At 34.7% G+C, this 22,914-nt stretch overlaps 1 protein-coding gene across 1 annotated transcript; it reads right to left on the bottom strand.

Moving 5' to 3' along the window:
* Nucleotides 1–8,580: 8,580 nt before the first annotated feature.
* Nucleotides 8,581–12,210, bottom strand: LOC105178297 (3-hydroxy-3-methylglutaryl coenzyme A reductase 1-like). The gene is made up of 4 exons (XM_088877471.1): nucleotides 11,132–12,210; nucleotides 10,392–10,573; nucleotides 9,588–9,934; nucleotides 8,581–9,319 (listed from the first exon to the last, which is right to left on the bottom strand). The coding sequence occupies exons 1-4, from the start codon at nucleotides 12,052–12,054 to the stop codon at nucleotides 9,077–9,079; spliced, it is 1,695 nt and encodes a 564-aa protein (XP_088733597.1). The 5' UTR covers nucleotides 12,055–12,210; the 3' UTR covers nucleotides 8,581–9,076.
* Between the last annotated feature and the right edge of the window lie 10,704 nt (nucleotides 12,211–22,914).

Raw genomic sequence — 22,914 nt, 5'->3', positions numbered from 1 at the left:
ATATGGGGGTAAATTGCTATTCACCCAAAATTGAATTATCTTTTTTTATAATATAGTGATATCAGAACTACCGCTTTGTATTTGCAAGAGCTCTTTTTTTCTTTTTATAATAGTAATATAGATTAGGGTTGTCAAATTAATATTGGTAGCTTGTATAATGTATAGGGTGTCATTAGGTTATGCTTTTAAATTGATAAAGTTGATGCTGGACTTCCTAAAGGGTGTACTTGTAATTTTATAAAAAATAAGAAGTACGTATAACTGTAATTTTATAAAATACAAGGAGTCTTTATGTAATTTATCCTAATTCTGGTATTGTCAGTATAATTTACCCTTAATATTATTATAGTTTGTAAAGAACAAACATTAAACCATCATTATCATAGGAATGCAGCAGATAAATTGTTACATGAGCATCCAAACCCCAGCCCACAAAACGCAATATTGAGATTAAAATTATACAAATTTGAGTATATGATATCATTGCAAACACATAAATTTAAATTAGGTACGTTAAAATGAACCCCTTTTTTGTTGCAAAAATATAAATTCATCCTTAAGGGTATACCGGTTAGGGGTGGCAACGAGTCGAGCTCGAGCTCAATTCTGTAATTTTAGCTCGAGCTCGATTCTGTAATTTTAGCTCGAGCTCGAGCTCAAATTGATTTTTTATTTTTTATTTTTTTTTATCTTTTTGTTTTTTTTTGTTTTTTTTTTATTATTATTATAATATTAAGTTATGAAAATTACCAATTTTTTACATAAATTTATAAGTAATAAAATAGATTGTATAATGCATACTATATTATTATTATTATTATGATGATCAGATTAAATAATGAAAATCACCAATTTTTTACATAAATTTATAAGTAATAAAATAGATTGTATAATGTATACTATATTATAAATATACCAAACTATAGTATGAAATTCTAATTTATTATTATAAACATAAACTATTGATTAGTTTAGTAGTAATATAATTAGTAAATTGTACAAAAAAAAAAATCATTCTTAACAGTTTTAAGCTATTGGAAAAGTATCAATTATTTGAAATAATGCAATTGAAATACATAAAAGTATTTTATAGTTGAGATCAATATATGTTCACAATCTGCGCAGTAAATTTATATATTTATAAATATTAGTATTACATTGATGTAACTATCATCTTACATTGTTGAATAATATAGGTTAAGCGGACCATTAAAATTCAGATAAGACCGTTAGATATAATCAAACTTACAAAAAAAATACACTTGATAAAGTTTTAGACTTCAAGTCGGTGTATCGTAGAATCAGGCCATGTGATTTTAAATCAAACCATCTGATATGATCTAATGGACACGATCTTATATATAATTTGGTGTGAATCGGGTGTCCAGATTTTAAGATATCGTAATTGTTGATTATTTTTTTTATCTCATTATATATATAATAAAATAATAATTAAAATAATTAAAATTGTTCAACCATCACTATTATTATCATTATCATTATTTTTAGATTAATTCATATGAATCACTAAATTTTGACATAAATTTATAAATAATAAAATAGATTGCATAATGCATAGTATGTATCCTGATAATAATATAAAACTCAAAAACAGATAAAAAAAATCATAAGTGAATTACTTTTCAATTTAAAAAAAGTATAACGTAATACAAATATATATTAAAATATAATATTAAAAGTTTATATATGTCATATTAAATAATAATTTTAATTACAAAAAATATTATAATTTACTAAGTTGTTGATTAAGTTTATTTTTGTATAAAGATTAAATGTATAAATAAAAGTACCATAATTTATTATTATCCAAAATAAAATGTATGATATTGATTAATAATTATAATATATAGTCAATTTTGATTATGAAATTGATCAAATATAAAATATAAAATTCAATATATAAAAAATTCAAAAAATATATATAAAAAAATAGAAAAAAGCTCGCGCGAGTCGAGCCCAAAATCGAGCCTCGCGAGCCTGCTCGACTCATCTGCCACCCCTAATTCCAGTAAGTAAAAATTATGAAAATCCTATCTCAAGGGCAAAATAGGCAGCCACATAAAGTTTTTTATTAGCTTACAACAACAACGATCGTTAATTTAACTGACGAATGGGGCAATTAATAACAGGTACAAAAATTTACATAATTTTGATAATAGGAATGAGGAATTTGTATTGATAGGAGTGCATTTTTATTATAATTTCAGTGATATCTTGCTATCTTTGAGACTAAAATACTGTTAATCAAGTGTTGTATTGCAAAATTAGTTTACAAAAAATTGGCAGAATGAAAGAGGAAGAAAGATGTCACAATCAATATTTTGATAGATTGGAATAAACCAGGTAGGCGTGCCCACACCTAAACCTGCGGGAAAGCAACAGAAAAAGAAAGGTCCGAAATACGATTTTTGGAAGGATTCGTGGTTGATCGGGATATCTAAGGCTGATTGGAAACCCTCCTTACTGAAGAAAACTCTTTAGGATAATAGTTTCAATTCCTTAGGTCTTTTAGTTTTTTTAGAAATCTAACTTTTTTAGTTCTGATAGGATTAGGTAACTAGTTAGCATAAATAAATGATGTAATTCACCATATAAACATCTTTGATCTTTGGATCTTTTATTTATATGCGTTTTTATATAATATTTTTCTCTTCTCCTTTCATGTGTTCTTCCATGAGCATGCTAGGCTAAATCTTTTATTTCTAGTTAAATATGGTGAATGTTTGATTTCAATATGTTGTGCAATCTAATTTGTGCTTTTGACTTTCATTCATATGGATATTTGTGTTGTTCTTCATGTTTTTATTACAAATAATCTGATTTATGAATAATATGTATCATTATTTATTGTCAAAAATATTTGACTAGCCAATTAAACTTGCAAATTCATAATTGTTTGTTTAGCTTAATAACTAGTGGTAACAAAGCATAGTTTACCATGTCGTAGTGGTTGCTTATGTTGTGGAGAATGCACAATTTAACTTAAATAAGTTCTCGTAGAAATTTTTTTGTTAGAATTGGGTCTTTCTAGTTCTTAATATTGTTGGTAAATTAAATATTAAGAACATTCCCAAGGTTGTTTACTGATTAGAGAATTAGTCAACATTCCTTGACTAACGACAAGGTAAGGAAATGTGAGGTCATCAGGTCGTACCAATGACCATAATCAATTTATCTATTATAAATTTTTGTTATCTTTGCATCTATTATCAACCAAGGAATCAAGCATGATCCTGTCTTAAACTAGAAATCTTTCTTCTCATATTTGTTTCTCTTTTTTATTTCATTTTTTAGATTTAGACTTTAAACACCCCCCCCCCTTTTATTTTTATTTTTATTTGAAGGAATTAATTTAAAACCATTCATTGTGGATTTGACTTTACTCACTACATTCACAAGCTTTTAGTAGGATAATATTTTTTGTGAATTCGACATCCATCAAATTTGGAGTTGTTGTCGGGAATTGGTGTCTTTAAATTAATTTCTTTTTGTTACTTGTTCTCTTACTTGATTTTTAGTGTCACAATCTTCTCATATAGGTGAACTTGAATTTGATCCCAAGATCGAGAAGACCGCGCGAAGACTTCGAAAAGAAACCAAGAAATGCAAGGGAGAGGCTTCTACTTCTTCCAAAACAGAGGTAGACTTAGCACTAGACGTGCCCACGTTTAGTGCCTCTAAAGACGAAGTCATGGCGCAAAATCCAGAACGAACAATTAATGAGATGACTTCTCTTAACCTAAACCAACAACCCCTTTGCATTGAATATCCAACTTTAAATATTAATTTGGAACCTAAATCTGGCTTTATTCACTTACTTCCTACTTTTCGTGGCCTTGTAGGTGAAGATCTACATAAACATCTCAAGGAATTTCATGTAGTATGTTCTAACATGAGATCCCAAGAGATCACTAAAGAGCAAGTCAAGTTACAAGCTTTTCCATTCTCTTTAGTTGATAAGGCAAAGGATTGATCTACTACTTATCCTCGGGATATATTATTAGTTGGAACGAGCTCAAGAAGCAATTCTTTAAAAACTACTTCCCCATCTCACGAGCTACAAACATTCGGAAAGAAATAAGTAGAATACATCAATTTTTCAGGAAATTTTTCCATTAGAATTGGGGAAGATTCAAGTAGTTAGTGAGAGTTCTCTCATCACCAAATTCTGGATCACCTCTTGATTCAATATTTCTATGAAGGATTGTTTGAAACAAATAGAAGCTTAATATTTCTCCCTACCGAAGCACGCAAGCTATTCACAACCATGGCATCCAACACCCAACAATTTAGGAGTAGAAACGATAACCCACCAAGAAGAGCTAATGAGATAAACACTTCCATTGATGAACATCTAGATAATCTTACCTCTCTAGTGGGGCAACTTATTGTAGGAAACACTCAACAAATCAAAGCTTGTCGCACATGTACTTTTTTAGGTCACTTCACCGATGTTTGTCCTACGCTCCAAGAAGAACCCACCATGCATGCTAATGTCGTAGGTGGATTTTTCATACCATCACAAAGGAGATATGATCCCTATTCCAACATATACAATCCGGGATGGAGGGATTACCCCAACCTTAGCTTCAATTCTCAACCTCAAACTTGACCACCACCTTAATCCAACTCCAATTCTGGTACGTCTCTTGAGAATATCGTGAAAACATTTGCCACCAACACTCATAAATTCCAACAAGAGACTAGCGAGATTCAAAATTTGGAATTTCAAATGAGTCAATTAGCGTCATCTGCCAGTCGGTTGGAGTCCCAAGGTAAGTTACCCTCCCAAATTGTTGTTAATCCTAAATATAGTGATATTGCCTTGTTCAACGAAAAAGAGTTGCAGGCTATCAAGGATGAAAATAACACTAAGCGTGGGCACGTAGATAGGGCAAAATAGATCATAAATTCGAAATGCCCTAAAAGCAAACCAAGAAGCCCGACTTAACCAACAAAGAGCATCCCAAAGTGTTTGTGCCCAAACCCCCCTTCTGGGTGAGATTTACGACAAAAAGACTCCTTTTGGAAAAATGATGATTGACTTGAAAATTATACATGGGAACTTACTGGACTTAACCTACCTTGAGAGGAATTTTGAGAATATTTTCTTTTTCTCTCATGAAATAATACTTCATGATTTTCTTCCTAAAACTTTCTATGAACCATGTTAAGACCACATCACTATGCATACACTTGAAAATGATAAAGACACTAGGATAAAAACTCCTTTGGGTTAAAAGGACCACCCACATGCATTTTTTCTTAGTAAGCCCATTTAAGCCATATAAACCTTAATTCCTTATCATGCAACATCAATTATGAACAAATTCTACCGTATTTTTGTTCCCCCTGCTTGGTCCTTCCAAGGACTAATAGAGCATCAAGAAAAAGAGGATGTATTCTAACTATGGGTTTTGATATGAAGTGTGGGGATGTCTCATCTATCGTAATCATATTTTTTGCTAAGGAAGTATATGAGCTAATACATCATATGGTGACCTTGTTCTATGCCTTATTGCAAGATAGATAAAGAAAGAAAGAAAAACATTGCAAAAAAAATGCCTTCAAAAAGAAAAAAGAAAAAAATCAAGGAAAGCAAGAAAAAGAAGAATAATAACATTTTCTCTCTAAAGCAAGGCATAGTTCAAGTTATGAAAAGTGAGGTATTTGAATTAGAGCATTAGATGAAAATTCTTATATCTATTGCTTGATGCTCTACTCTAGTCTACTTGGATTTGTACCTCATTTTTCATGAAAATTCGTACCCCTAGACCAAGCCCCATTACAACAAAAATCAAAGACCTCTTGATTCAAGTGTGTGCATATCTATAAGTGATGGAGATGTAGTGTATAATCAAGCCTATGGTGAAGCATTTTCATAGCAAGTATTTGAGCAAAACACTTAGCCAAAAATACTTGAGAGAGTGGGAGATATCAGAGAATAGTCCACTTATTTTTCATGCTTAATTGTTTATGAAAATCATACATGTGAAAAATTTGTTTGAAGATTATTGAGTTGTCTTTTATCATATGGTATATCATTCTTTGAACACCTAACTAACTTTTGGTTGGACACTTTCGTCTGCGAAACCATGAAAATTGAAACGGGATTTATAAGTCCTTTTTTATCTTTATTTTTGCATCGAGCACAAGCAAAGGGTTAAAATGTGGGGATATTTGATAGGAGTGCGTTTTTATTATAATTTCAATGATATCTTACTATCTTTTGAGGTTAAAATACTCCTAGTCAAGTGATATATTATTGAATTATCTTATAAGAACTTGGTAGAATGAAAGAGGAAGAAAGAGGTCACACTCAACATTTTGACAAGTTGGAATGACCAATTAGGCGTGGGAAAGCAACAAAAAAAAAACATCGAAAATGCGATTTTTGAAAGGATTTGTGGTTGATCGGGAGATCTAACGCTGATTGGAAACTCTCCTTACTGAAGGAAACTCTTTATGATAATAGTTTCAATTCCTTAGGTCTTTTAATTTTATTAGGAATCTACATTTTTTTAGTTCTAACAGGAATAACTAGTTAGTATAAATAAGTGATGTAACCATATAAATATCTTTGATTTTTTATCTTTGGATCTTTTATCTCTCTGCATTTTTTATAATATTTTCGCTTCTCCTTTTATGTGTTCTTCTATGAATATGTTAAGCTATATCTTTTATTTCTAGTTAAAGATATGGTGAATACTTGATTGCAATATTTTATAAGATCTAATCTGTGCTTTCTACTTCCATTCAAATGGGTATTTGTGTTGTTCTTTGTGCTTTTATCATAAATAATTTGATTTATGAATGATAGGTACCACTATTCATTGTCAAGAATATTTGTCTAACCAATTGAATTTGCAAATCCGTAATTGTTTGTTTAGTTCAATAAATAGTGGTAACATTGCATAGTTTATCATGTCTTAGTGGTTGATTATGTTGTGGAGAATGCACAATCTAACTTAAATAAATCCTCGTAGGAATTTATTGGTTAGAATTGGTTCTTTCCAACTCTTAATATTGTTGATAAACTAAGTTTTAAAAACGTTCACAACGTTGTTTATTGATTAGAGAATTAGTCAATGGGTGTTCCTTGACTAACGACAATGTAAGCAAAGGTGAAGTTGGACTAATGACCATAACCAATTTATCTATTATAAATGATGTTATCTTTGTATCTAAGATCAACATAGAATCAAGTATGATCTTGTATTTAACTAGAAATCTTTCTTCTCATATTTATTTCTCTTTTATATTTTGTTTTCTAGATTTAGACTTTAAACAAAATCCCCTTCTTTTATTTTTATTTTTATTTGAAGGAATTAATTTAAAACCATATATGTGGATTCGAACCTACTCACTATTTTCACAAGTTTTTAGTAGGATAATATTTTTTTTATGGACTCAACACCCATAATGTATATTTTCATAATCATAAAGATATTGTAATAAATCCATTAATTTGAAGACAAATACAACCCAATATGTGTGTATATATATATTGTTTTTGGAGGGAAACCTAAAGTATAGTTGAAGAGGGCATATGAAGAAAAGGAGAGGGAGAGAGGAGTGAAGAGACAAGAACAAGTTGGTGGGGGAGTGGTCCAGAAATGATCACATGTGTGAGAGTAATGAAATTTAGGCAGACAATACAGACGCAGACACAGACAAAGCTTCTTCTATCACTCTTTTGATCACTCCATAAACTAATGGAATTCCAGCAGAGAATATGATGTCCTTCCACAGTCACTCCCCCCATTCATCATCCCCCTTCTTTATTTTAATCTTAATTGTGGGCCTAATCCTCTAATTAATTACATAAATGTTTTGGAATATATACAGAGATGATGAGATGCCAATTCTCATGGGAGTTTTATTTATAGTTGAGATAATAATGACAAGTTTCACATGAGTTGGGGTTGGGGATGGCCAGATTAAGAGCCTCTAATCTTTGTGGAGGATCATAATCTTATTGTTTAATATACATATTACTTTCTGGATCTACTTTATCTATCACTTTGCCACTGTAACTTCATTTATTTTAAAACATCATCTTCTTTTTTAAATACAAATAAAACTATCCAAGTTGTTAGTAATGGCAATTTTCTGCAGTTAAAATTTAATAAATTTGTTAAAATACTAAAAATAAGTCAGTCGCTTCTTTTCCCAAAACTTTTTATGCTTAATAATCTACCAATTTGAAGAAAACAGAGCAGATAATAAACAAAAACATTAACACGTTGGGACCGGTTTAGTGATGAAAGGACATATATATATATATATATATATAATATGATGAGATGAATCGGCTCCCTTAATTGATCATCAACAAACATATGTTTCCTTCAACAGGGCGTCAAGTTGGACCACAAGCAAGCACCTATGCTGTCATCACAGTCAACTGATAGATATTTCAACTCACAAGTATCACAAAACTTACATAAACCACAAGAATAGAGGTCGTACAGCAGCAGAAAGCAATGGCCTTCTTTGCTTACAGACCTCTCCCGACCCTACCGATGAATCCAAAAGTCGTAGGAGCAAATCAGCATGTAAATACAAGGACGACCAACATTTAATTTAATTTTTGAGCGTCGGTGATCTAGTGAAACCTGTACAAAGCTCAAATACCAGAGAGATGATGCATTACAAGTACTTCAAACTGATTCTTGTGAGGCCACCCTGCCCCACGGGACAAACCATTACAATCTAACAACAAAGCTCTTCACTGAAAGAAATAAAGGAAAAACTGAAAAGGGGGGGGAGGAGAGGAAAAGAAGCAATACAGAACACTTGATGACAACTCCAGATTTTTTACAAGAGTGTGGGGCTGCTACTGTAATAGATGGGAGAAATAGGAGCAAGCATGATAGCCCAATTTCTCAGAACTTCACATGCGTTGCCAACTTTCCAGCTTTGTCACATGGAGCAGCCTCACAAGTTAATACTTTGATCATCTTCTGGTCCCTCACGACTCCAATATTCCTCCCAGCTCTTTGGCATGCGTTTCCAACTTCTACCTCTTTGAGTAGCTGGGAGTTTTCTGATCCTAGGAGCTTATTTTGGTGATGTCTCGGTTTGATCGGTTGTATTTCATGTGACTTTTAACAAGTTGGCCAGCTGAAATGGCAGACATTAGAGAGAGCTCTCCTGCCAAGACTGAACCGGCAACGATGGTGGCCAGGAGCCGGGCATTCGATCCTGGAGACTCTTTGCTTGCGCCCTTTACACCGAGCAGGCTGAGGCAGGCAGATTGTGATGCCAATTGAGTTCCACCGCCAACAGTTCCAACCTAGAATGGGAGGAGACGTGCTTCAGGTTGATATAGAATTATGTCATATGAATTGAGATAAAGATCTGTACATCATGCTGTTTGTCTGAACCCGTGGAAGAATTAAATAATTAACTTCCACAAGTTCCTATTACAGCACAGACAATAACCTGAAAACAGGATGAAGTAAATCTTGTTTTACTGAAAACCCGTGTCACCATTTAATGACTTGACCATTTGGCAAAAAGCATATTGTTAACTACATGCAGATAGATCGGATCTTAAATACCTCAATGGACGGCATGGTCACAGAAATATGAAGATCCTTCCCATCATTGACAGCCTCCATCATGGTAATACAGTGGGAACTTTCTATATTTTGGGCTGGATCCTGCCCAGTAGCTATAAAAATTGCAGAGACAATATTTGCAGCGTGTGCGTTGAACCCACCGAGAGCACCAGCAACAGCAGAGCCAGCGAGATTCTTGAGCATGTTAAGCTCCACAAGGGCAGGTACACTAGTTTTCAATACCTTTGACACCACGTCTCCAGTAATGACTGCCTCACAGACAACTGATTTTCCACGCCCTTCAATCCAATTGATTGCAGCAGGTTTCTTATCAGAACAGTAGTTTCCTGCACCAAGTAAGACAAATAAGTTCAGCATAATATAAAAATGTTGATCTCAAACTCAATGGTCCCCTAAAAAGGGAATTGTTGCACCTGGCATTAGAAGTAAAGAATTACTACCTAAGCAATCAAAATAGCGAAAATGAACTAGAATGCGACAATATTGGTTGTATCAGAAGTCATTAAAGCATGGATAATATTTCTTAATAAGACAAGCTGCAGCAACAAATACAATTGGTCGCCGCAACTAACAAATAATATGGAAACAAGTTAGATTTTGAATTCTATGCAGAAAAGCCGGCGCTGATCAGATGTGGGTGGATAGGTGCATGTCAAGAGGATGGAAACCTACAACGATTGGGCAATTCCGTGACTCAGGAGATACATAATAACTGCACCTATTACGCGAGTAAATAATCCCAAAATATTAATAGTAGTTAGAGGTGGGTGAAATAGCACTCACCAGAAATGCCAATGACATCCATATCAGGAAAATCATTCTGAAGAAAATCCAAAACATTTTGAACACCCTTGGAAACCATGTTCATCCCCATGGCATCACCGGTGCTACAGCTAAATCTAATGTACAGATTTTTCCCAGCAATAGCACATTGAATACCTTGGAGTCTTGCAAATCTGCTGGACCTGTAAAACAAACATAAATAACAAAGATGTTATTACCATAAGAACCTTATATCAAATCTTCAATACTATGCATGATCAAAACAAATGAATAAACATGCTTTGGAAGGTAAGAACAGTTATTAGCTCAAGCAAATTTAAACAAGAGCCATAAATTATTTCTAAATGGAAAATAACAAAGCTTCGTGCCAATCGAACACAAAATACTATAATATACAATATATACATATATATATCTCAAAAGGAAAATAGGGTTAAGTGCATATATATCCATGAGAAAATCCGTTCCTGAAAAAGATTTCAGTTTTCATCGTTAATCCACTTTTCATGAAATGGAAGTCAAAGCTTCATGCAAGATCAAAAACCAATCAGCGTCAGGATAGCTCAAATCGTAACAAACTAAAGGACAATAATTTGACATGCATATGTAGTAGAACCGGCGATTCAAGCACTCGAACTCCGACTGCACTCAATTCTCAAATAATTAAAAAAAGAAAACAGTAGCAAATCATGTTCAGTCCAAATTTAAGAACCTTCAAATAAAAAAGAAAATTTGCTTACTTGTTGAAAACGAGAGACAACGTGTCGAAATTGAGAGGATCCTCCAAGAAGAATTTCAACTCCGTTGCCCTCTTCGCCGACGAAAATCTCACCACCGGAGCTCTGGTCATCGCATCTCGAAGAAGAACGCAAGTGGCACCCCCAGATGAATAGATTGCCTTGCAACCCCTGTTCGTGCTTGCCACCAAGCACCCTTCCGTGGTTGCCATAGGAACCGAGTATTCACATCCATTCAGCAACAATGGCCCCGCTATCCCTACCGGAATCTGCACATATCCCACCGGCATCTCGCAGCATTGCCCCAAAATAGTGTCATAATCAAAACCCTCCAAAGGCAACCCCTCAACGGACCTTCCGGTCAGCCGCTGCACTGCCTCGCGACGAATTTTCGCCGCTCTAAAGCAGTCCCCGAGCTTCGATTCGAGAGAGTAGGAGGGGATTTTGCCAGAAACAACACAGTTAACGAGTTCCTCATCGTCCACCGGAAGGTCCATTGGGGGCTTCGCCTTGGCACCCACCACCGGCGGCAAAGAGCAATGGATATTGCGATCTTCGTGGAGAATGAAGCGCTGGTGTTCCTCATCACTTTCGGGCTTGGAAATGAAGGATTGGACGAAATCGATGCCGAAGAATCCAAGGAGGTAGATGAAGGATGCTATGAGAGAGATGATTCCGGCAAGTTCGGAAAGAGTGAGGACATGAAGCGGAGTTGAGTTGCGGATCTTGTCGCGCCACCTGTGGAGAAGGAAATAAGCCACCGAGAAGAAAAGGGTGAAGAAAATGCCGTTGGTTAGGTAAAGAGGGAGAGGGAGAGCATCGGAGGCTTTAGGGGAGGAAGAATCAGGATCTCCAGGTGCGGGAGAAGGAGGACGAGGAGGTTGGGTAGTGAGAGAAGGCTTGGGGGGCCTCCGGCGGATGTCCATAGCGTAGGGGAGAGAGAAATGGGGCAAGAATGGGAGTGGTGGAGGAGAGGAGAAGAAGAAGAGGAGAGGAGCAGGGGCGTGTGTTGCGTTTGGGGAAGGGGGCGGAGGAGCGATGGTTTCGGGGGGTTGGTTTCTTTATAGTGGAGAGGAGAAGAGAGCATCCAATATGTGCTGGCATTTCCTTGTTTCTTTCCTCCCTACTCCTCCTATTGCCTTTGCCTTTCCCCCTTCCACTACATTTTTTTTTTAAAAAAAAAATTAAAATACTCTAATCATCATAATTATTATTTGAAAAAAAAAAATAATATTTTTCATCCCATAACATAAAAAATATTTTTAATTTTAATTATAGAATTATTATTTTGTTCTCATAACTTTCAAAAAATAGTACCTTCTGTTAAATATTTAATGAAAAATGTTGCGTGACCGTTAAGTATATGGGACCAAAAGTAAGAATACTCTAACCAATATAATTGACAATGTATAGACCCTAATGCACACGCTGTCATTTTTTATCAAAAGATCTAATAGAAAATTCCTTAACTGCCCTTTAATGCACAGGTTTTCGCGGGGGACACGACTACTATGTCTAGGTGCTCAGGAGAAACTTAGCAGTGTGATTCTGGATGGGCAATGGAGCTGGACTATCAAACCGCGGCACCTGGAGTACTTAGAAATCTTACAGACACTACCTACGATCCATGGAGGGAGTGACTCCATTATCTGGCGTTGTAAGGATGGTATACCCACTGTAGCGTCTATTTTTCGTTGTCTGGACCCACCTGAACCCAAGGTAGGTTGGTATTCACTACTTTCGGGTTCTTTGAAAATTCTGAGACACAACTTCATCCTTTGGCTCGCAATCCTCGAGAAACTTTCCACAGCCGACATAAGCGCCTGTATATTGTGTGATGAAGGAGCGATCGAAACACATAACCATTTGTTTTTCAGGTGTCGGTATTCTCGACGTTACTTAATAGTGTTGAACCGGTCTGTACGATTTCGTCGGCCAAATTGCAACTGATTAAGGGATATTACTTGGGCAGCAGCAAAATAGAGAGGGAAACACATTATAAACGTGGATATCGAACGCTACTGGCTTCTTGTGTCTACCATATATAGCAGGAATGGAACCTACGGAGATTTGAGCAGACGGATTGGACGGCTGGCTAACTAGCCTTCCTTATTCTAGAGGATGTTCGGCAGAGGATTCTTAGTGCTTCATTATCTCCCTCTTTTAATTCTTATGCGCTTTATCGAATATGGCATATCCCTTGGCTTGTCGAGGGAGAACCCACAATTTGAACATTGTTGTACTGTACGACTGTATCCTTTACTCAATAAAAATTACATTTACAAAAAAAAATGAAAATTTATTATCCAATGGAATCAAAAATAGAAATACCATAAGTGGTGTGGAACAAAAATTTTAATAGACCCTATTCTCTTCCTAATTTCCAAAAAAGCCCCTCGAATAATTTGTTACATCTCTCAAACTTGGAAATACTAATCCACTGCCATTAATTTTGGATTCATACTCATCCTTTATCTCTATTAAGTAACTGGCTGTATGGCATATACTTGATGCACGTGGACAAAAAATTTAAAAATAGAAATAATTAAATATTATCTATTAAAAAAATTTGTTGTAAGAAAAATGGTAATCCAAAAAATATTTATAATAAAATATAAATAATTTTTAAAGAAATAATTTGAAGTAGGAAAAAAAATATATTAACTAAAAATAAATAACCATCTAAAAAAATAATTTTTACCACCGGTAGAGAATTGCCGAAGTTAATGGGTTGGGAAAAAAAAGATTAAAAAAAAGGAGACACTAAAAGAATAATATCTTAATATATAATATAGATTATTGATATTTGATATATATATATGTTTATAAAATAAAACCAACTTTTGTTTGATAATTTTTCATAATTTTAATATTTGCTATTTTTTCAATTATATATATATTAAAAAATAATTATTTAATTATAAAATTAAAAATTAATTATGCATATACACGTGAATACAAGGTAGTCTTTCATTTTCTGGGGCGGAAGCGTGGGCCATGTGTAAGAGTACATCTATTCCGGTAAGAAATTTTCATAAATTCTACGTTTTTCTAATTCTTATTTGACTTCATCCACGCCGAGTTTTGATGAAAAATGTAGGATTTGGACACGATTTTATTATGACTAGTGCAATTAATATTGTCGTATTATTACTTTAATCGATAAATTTAATTATATTTATTGTCTCGTGTGACAAAACAATGATCTTATATAAAGGGGTGGAAAATAGTATCTTTTTTTTTTACAATTACAAGATTCCGACCACCAAATTTTCAAAATTTACTGACATATACAAAAATTAGGATTTTTCTTGGGGACTTTTACCGACATGAAATTGTAGTAAAATCAACGGCCAACTAAGATATTTTTTCATTTTTTCTTGCCACATGAGACCTTATGTGGAAAAATAATTTGCCCACGTAATAAATGACATGGATAAAAAAGAGAAAATAATTTTTTATTGAGTTTTTCTTTTATACTGGATATCTTTATTTATCTTTTTTTTTGTCACAAAACAAACTTTGAATATATATTTTGTACTAGTTGTCACGACATGATGTTCATACATGCATATAATAAATAATTTTACTTACACAATAAAAAAATATAATACATAAAACTATAAAAAATAAAATTAATATTTTATAGATAATTATAAATTAAAAAATTAATATGTGTATAATAATTTTTTTAAAACAAAAATACCACCCTCCCCCATATCCATCCCCGTTGACCCTTTAAAATGGGCAACTGCGACACTGACCAGTAGAGGGGCCGAACGCGCCCCTCCTCCGCACAGTTGAGCGACGTCACCCAACTGTGTTAGGGCGAGGCTGTTCGCCCACCCTCTACTGGGGGCAGGCGTCGCCCCCTTCCATGGGGTTGGGGAGAGAAGGCTGGTGATTTTAATTTTTTTTTATAATAATATACATAGTATCAATCTAATTTTTTTTTTGCATATCAGTACTTATATGGTAAGTTATTTTTAAAATATGCCCAGTCAACTTTTCTCCTCATTTAAAAGGCTTTACATTTGTACAAAATAAATAAATTTAGGCTACTAAATTAGGGTGGCCGTAGTCCGATAATTGTCAAAAAAAAAAAATATATGGGTACGATTTGCCAACCATGTTATATTTATATAGAGTCTTTATTTTGCCACCCTCCGTAATATACGAAACAGTAAATACATTGAGCATTTATTGATATTGAGTACTGGACAAATATATATATACATAATACATATATATATAAGTAGAACATAAATCCGACTTTCAATTGTCTAAATTTTTCTAGTAAAAAGAAAAATAATTGTCTAAATTTTAAATTTTAAGAATTTCTACAAATGCTAAGAGGTATATAAAATTAAATATATTTTTTCTAGGGCGGTAATTGGACTCGAATCCGACAGAACCCATCCCGGACCTACTCCTGATAGGATGGATCCAGATCCAAAAAAATTACAAGGCGGGTAGCCTTAGGACCCAGTCGGGTCCGGGTCGGGTCTCGGGTCCTTAAGGACCTGCCCTGAAACCCGTCACGATTTAATTATTTAATATAATATATATATATATATGTATTATGTTACTTTATTTGATAGAATAAATACTAATAAAATATTATATCATTTTATTTATTTATTGTTAGGTATTTATTCTATAATTGATAAATTAAAACATTGTCCCACAATACTTAATAAGGACGAACATGAAGAAGTTGTTAGTAATGTATAATAGTTATAAATTATTTAGATTGATTTTATGAATAATTTATTTATACTTGAGAATTTATTTTTTTTTATTTGAATATTGAGTTAGGCCATGAACAATTTTATTTATAATTGATATCTTAAATTTTTATATATATATATATATAATAAAAAAATTAAAATAATCAGGTCTACCGAGTTAAACCCGCCCTAATGCATTTTGTACCAGGCCAGGGCGGGCCTCAAAATTAATCGGGGCGAGGCGGGTCCCCGATCCTTCCCGGAGTTGGTGGAGCGGGTTTGTTGCCACCCCTAATTAATTTTTCCTAATTGACAACCACTTTTTTTTATTTTAATTTTTTACAGAGAAAATGTATGATTTCACCGATGAAATCTAACTTAATTGGTAAAATTGAGACTCCATAACTTTAAAATATGAGTTCGAACTTTACTAACGTATGAGAATATTGTTCTATTTTGATAGTGAATGTTGTTCTACTTTTATATTAGTTACTTGATATGGATAAATAATATATAATTATTATAATTATTAATTATTATTATATATAAATATTTATTATTAATAATTATAATAAATAATAATTGATCGTTTTCATTTAAAAAAAAACGTGTGATTTCAAGACAGTTACCGTGACTATCAAATGTTCTATTGCTTAATTAATTTGGAGCTTTGGATAGAAAGATATTTTTCGAAAAATAAAATCTGATTTCGGATATACTAAAATTAGATTTAAAAATAAGGGTAAATTACAGCAATCTCTCTGAAATTTTCTATAATTACTAATACCTCTGAGATTTGCTGAAATTGTGTAATTTTTGGATGGATGAATGTATGAAAATTGACAATTTTATCCTTACTGTATTTGCTTTTTTTTAAATGAAAAATTATAAAAGAAATGGAACGGGGTGGTTGGAAAATTTTGAAAAATTATCCACTTAGTCCTTTAAAAAAATTAAGAAATAAATAAAAATTATAGTTCGTAGTCCACAAGGATATTTTGGTCAGTTCACCACAAACAATGGATGAAAACTAACGGAGACTCATAAATTAAGCTAATTGTTAGACGGCCGTTAAAATTAAGGGGTATTGATAATTTTTCAAACAATGAGGAGATATCTGTAATTATACCAAACGTGATACTCTGATATATTTTCAGCCAAAAATCACTTGATTAAAAAATAAAAAATATGAAAAAGATGGATCTTATTTAATATGACTGTTACGTAACATGAAAATGTTATAGGCAGTACAATTAGGGCAAATTTATTTAAATAATGCAGAAAAAAAAATTACAGATTTGATGCGATTTTGCAAACTTTAAAATTCTGAGCGGCACCGCGGTGACACAGAAATTTAAAAAAATATATATATATAAAATGCCACCGCGGTCGCTGACCGCGGTGGCTGAATAAAATATTAAAAAAAAAAAAACAAGTGAAGAACCGCTATCTGAGATAGCGGTTCTTCACCAAAACCGAAAAAAAAAATTTGCGGTCAAACTGCAGCCTGCAATTGCAGGCTGCAGGTGCTGAGCCACCGCATTCACGCAGTGCGGTGGCTCAGCAATAATGCATTCACATGCATGTACTCACATTGCAGCTCACACTATTTTAAGTGTGAGCTGCAATGTGAAATTTCACTCCACAGCAAAGCAAAGTAGCTGCCTACATTGTTTTCATCTTCCTCTTCCTCTCGGCAAAATTCTCCTTCATCTTCCTCTCGGCAAAATCCTCCTTCTTCATCTTCCTCTTCTCGACAATTTTTTTTGTTCTTCCTCTCAGTTAATTTTGAAAAATATTTAAAATCAGTATGTCTAATTTTGGCCCTATCGATACCAGTATTCTGTACGGGCAATTAAATCATCGGTCTGAGGATGTATTCGAAAATCCGGATACAACATTATCCGTACGACGTGGTGATATAGCCTTTTTTCGTGTCCTCCAACTAGCACCATGTCATATACGTGTTTTGCAAGTACTCCAAAATATGGAGTTTCTTGGTGTCTTGCAGTGTGGGCATGTTGAAATTGACACCCACTTAATTACTGCATTAGTAGAGAGATGGCGCCCCGAGACACACACATTTCATTTTACGGTGGGCGAAGCAACCGTGACACTGCAGGATATCGCGATCATCTGGGCACTCCCGGTGGAAGGTAATCTTATTACCGGGGTAGATAGAAGGTATAATACCCAACATTGCAAAATTATTGTCATCAACAGTTGGGTTTTATTCCAAACGAAGATGCTTTTAGATGGTCGAGAATAAAACTGATAGTGTTATATGAGTATTTATTAGAAAATACATGTGATGATGATAGCCCATTTGAGGCTGTGCTACAGGAGGCACGGATATGTGCCATGTGCATTTTTGGTGGAGTGTTGTGCCCTGATGCTACGGGGAACACCATGTCATTATTATATTTACGGCATATGGAAAATATTCACGAGGAATATACCTCAAATTGGGGTTCAGCTGTGTTAGCTTATCTGTACCGGGAGTTATGTACAGCATCACAAAGAGGGAAAACTAATATTGGCGATGCCATGCAATTATTGCAGATATGGGCATGGTCTCGCATAATAACACTTGCACCCATTCCCTCGAGTGAAGCTTAATCTCTAGTGCCGACCATTATTGACCCTGACAATATTCTGCCTAGCCCTCCATATGCTGCACGGTATGGACATTTTTATTTATTTATATAGTTATAAAAAATTTTGATTTCACTAACTTTTCTTAATTTTGATTTTAGGTGGTCGTATCATATATCCCGTACTCATACGACGCACAATGCTCTACGCATAATAAGGAACGTATTGGACTGTATGTAGTTAAATGAGGTATATTATTGTGATTTATTTTTTACTTTTAGTAATATAATTGATGCATTTGTTACAAGTATATTGATTGGTGTTATATGGTATTGTAGTTTATTTGGACTCCGTATAATAATATTGCCGTCGAGCTTGAGGCATTGCCCTATTATGCAATGCGCACAACGTGGAATATACGATGTCCATTGATCAATTATTCACTGGTGGAGATGCATCACCCGGAGAGGGTTCTTTGCCAATTTGGCTATGTGCAAGACATCCCCCAAAATCCATTAATCAGTGAACGTCGTTTACACACAATAGATAGGCGGGGACGTCAGGACATGGACTGGGCAACGTTTCACGCGGACTACATTGCGAAATGGAACGATGTGCAATCAATGGTGGTGGAAGGACCCATTATTGAAGGTGGTCGTGATACTGTTCCTGACTATATGAACTGGTATCATCAAATTACTCGGGTCCAAATTTCACAAAACATATTGTCTACGAACACGCCGGGTTATCGACCGACTGACACCCGTGATTGGAAATATGTGGTAAGCACCTTCTAATTTTTTTTATGTTCATTTATTTTAGCCAGTTGATTCTGCTTATAATTTGATTTTGTTTAACAGTATAATAGAATGGAGCAGCTAGTGATTGATTGTGAAAATTCCGGAGATGATCAGCAGTCATTAAGAGATACTCGAGCGCGAGCGCGTACGATCGGACGTGAAATTATGAACTTTTCTAGTTCACGGTATCCAAGCGTTCGAGTTAGACCGGCAGACACAGCTCGTAGCAACGCATTCACAGAGGCTGGTCCGTCGAGCGTACATGCCGAGGCCGGGCCATCTACTAGTCGCACAGAGGCTGGTCCATCGAGCTTTTACCCGAAAACAGGTCCATCGACTGCTTACACTCCATATGCTCCATATCTGCCATCATTTGACGGTACATTTACACATAATTTTAACCTGAAAATTCGAAGACAACATGATGCATCACCCGTTCCATTCGAAGACACCGATGTGAACACACCCGGTGACCAAAGAGATGATAATCCTCCCCGAAGGCACAAAAGACGTCCACGTGGCACTGGAGGGCATTATTAGCTTTGTATAAAGCACATATAAACTGAGATGTCTATAAAATTTATTTTCAATTTTCAATTTGTGTAAAGCATATGTAAAGTATGATTATTATATATAAAATGTGATTATTATATATATATACGTATGTATATTCAATTAAATATAAAGTATGACTATTATATATAAAATATGATTATTATATATATATGCGTATGTATATTCAATTTGCTGTAGTTAGAATACCCGTTCTCCAACCACCATCATGTGCCGACGTCCATTGAGCCTTGTCAATTCTCCCCAGCCAGTCATACGCTTCTTCGTTCAATGATTTGATCTCTTCCATTATTCTATCAAATTTTCTAGGATTGTCTTCGGCCCCTGCTCTCCAGCACATATCCTTCAACTGGATGTTCTTGAATTTTGTGTTAAAATTTGAGCAGATATGCCGTAAACAAAATCGATGTACTCCGCGGGGAAATTTGAATGCGGGCACATAATTTATAACATTGATTAAACCAGCATGCCTGTCTGAAATCAAACAAACTCGATCATCCTCTGACGGCAACAAATATTTGGAAAGCATTTGGAGGAACCAACGCCATGACTCAAGCGATTCTTCGTCTATGAGTGCAAACGCTAACGGCAGCACCTGCTGATTTGCATCTAAAGTTACTGCTACCAGCATTTTATGTTTGTACTTCGTGTACAAATGTGTTCTATCCACGCTTATAACGTTACGACAATAACGATATCCCTTAATACATGGTCTGAAAGCCCAGAAAACATAATTCAACATGTACCTTTCCGGGGTGTCTGTTTCCAAATGCAACCACTCAACAACTGCCCCAAGATTCCATTTTTTCAATACCGCCATATATTTGGGCAACTTTTGAACAGAACTCTCCCATGTGCCATACACCTATTCTCTAGCGGCTTTTAAAGCATGCCAGGCCTTATGATATGGGACTTCAAATCGAAATTTATCTTTCACAATCTGCTGGACATGTTTTATATCACAAGATGGGTCTTGACGAACCATACCCAGCAGATGTGTTGCGATCATACTCTTTTCTATGTTACCATGGTCAACAGAAATTTCATTCATCAGACATGTATGTGGTCCGACGTACCTGGTAACTTTAAATAATCCCATATTTGATTTGAAAATGGCCCTTAGCATCCAACAGCACCCAGTCTGTGCATCATATTTGCAAGAGACTTTCCATAAGTTTTTCTTGCTCTCCACCATCTGGTATTCTCGTCTTGCAAACCGAACCGAATAATCTTGCACACTTCCTTTTAAATGGTCCTTACTTTTAAACAGCATCCCATTGGCGAGCTCCCCAGTGTTAGAGTCATAAAAATTACCCCACCTACCAGTAGGGAAATCAATCGAGTCAGCAGGGACTTCTGGATGTGTTGTGCTAAAAAATGGAATGACCGGATATAGGGTCATTCGGTCAGGCACGGCAGGCATGTTCAAGTCAAATTGCTCTTGTGCATTCTCACCAAGAACATCCATCATAACAGGTATACTTACGTCACCATCATTGTCATTATTCTATTCAATCTGGTCTTCTAGATCGACCTCATCTGGTTCTGAGTCAGCTTGCTCAGTGTTCAACAAACTATCAGCTTCGAACTCGGCATCTTCATCATTGCATTCAGATGAGTCTGCATAATCCGATGGACATGCATAACCCGATGAACCTGAATATGCAGCCGGACCTGAATATGATGATGGGCCTGCATACGACGATGGACCTGCATATGATGATGGGCCTGCATAGGACGATGGACCTGCATATGATGATGGGCCTACAAACGATGATGGACCTGCATAATCTTCATTAATACCAAACCGCCCCATTTCTTGAGTTACTACTGGTAAGCTCGGCAAATCTTGGGTTATCATAGACATATACGTTCCCCAATCACCAACAGCTGAGTCATCGGGTACAGCATCTTGCTGAACTTTTTCCGCTTCGACAAAAATATCAATCGACACATATCCATTCACCGGATTTAAAAAAAATTTCATATCACGATCCTTTTTAATTGCCAACAATATCTCATTCCTTTGGCCAAAATTAAATGTTATGTATTTAAAAAATATATTCAGTTTAACATTATTCCTATTCATATCAATTTCATCATACAAAATTAACTCTAACTCAGCAAATGTAGTACTACGAGAAATCTGCATGAATCCAAGTGGAGGATGATCATAACTTACAGAACCATTCGAATTGATTTGTTGACCTCCAAAATATATAATAATATCAATGGTATTTTGCTCCGCCATATCTTCAAAACAAAATAATATACACATCAATAAAAAAAATTTCTAATATAAGAAGATATTTAAAAAGAACAAATAACACAAGAATTTAATAAATAACTTACTAAACGACTTTTCAATTGTAAATCTTCAAATAAAAAGTGAACAAATTTGAGAAGAATTGCGAGGTATGGTGGAGTATGAAATTTTCGCTGACTGCTCTTGAGAGTGTAAGGGATAAGAAATGAATGTTGAATTTTTTGAAGTTGCCGTTCGATTTTTCAATGTGAATGACTGAGGGAATGGAGTGTGATATATATAGTTAAAAAAACCGCGATAAACAACCGCGGTGTCACAGACAATAATGCAGAAAAATTATTTATCACCGCGCTATCTTAGCGCGGTGTCAGCGAGACTGGAAAAGTATAGCAGAAAAGTAGTCACCGCGCTATCTTAGCGCGGTGTCAGGTACTGGAAAAAAAACGTGAATAATGAGCCACCGCGGTGGCTCATTCTTTATTTTTTTTTTTAAATATTATATGCCACCGCGGTGGCATATTAAAAAATTATTTTTTTTTTAAAATATTATATGCCACCGCGGTGGCATATTAAAAAATTATTTTTTTTAATAATTCTGTGTCACCGCGGTGAGCTACCGCGGTGACACAGAAAATATTAATTTTTTTTTATTGCCACCGCGGTGGCTTTTTAAAATATTTTTTTTTTGAAATCTATGTCACCGCGGTAAGTCACCGCGGTGACATAGGAAAATCATTTTTTTTTTTTAATTTTAAATGGCACCGCGGTGAAATACCGTGGTGCCGCTCAGAATTTTAAAATTTTCAAAATCACACCAAATCT

The sequence above is a fragment of the Sesamum indicum genome, linkage group LG2, assembly GCF_026168435.1.
Source record: "Sesamum indicum cultivar Baizhima isolate 11 linkage group LG2, ASM2616843v1, whole genome shotgun sequence".
Taxonomy (NCBI): Eukaryota; Viridiplantae; Streptophyta; class Magnoliopsida; order Lamiales; family Pedaliaceae; genus Sesamum; species Sesamum indicum.
This window is presented reverse-complemented; position numbering and strand designations above follow the sequence as displayed.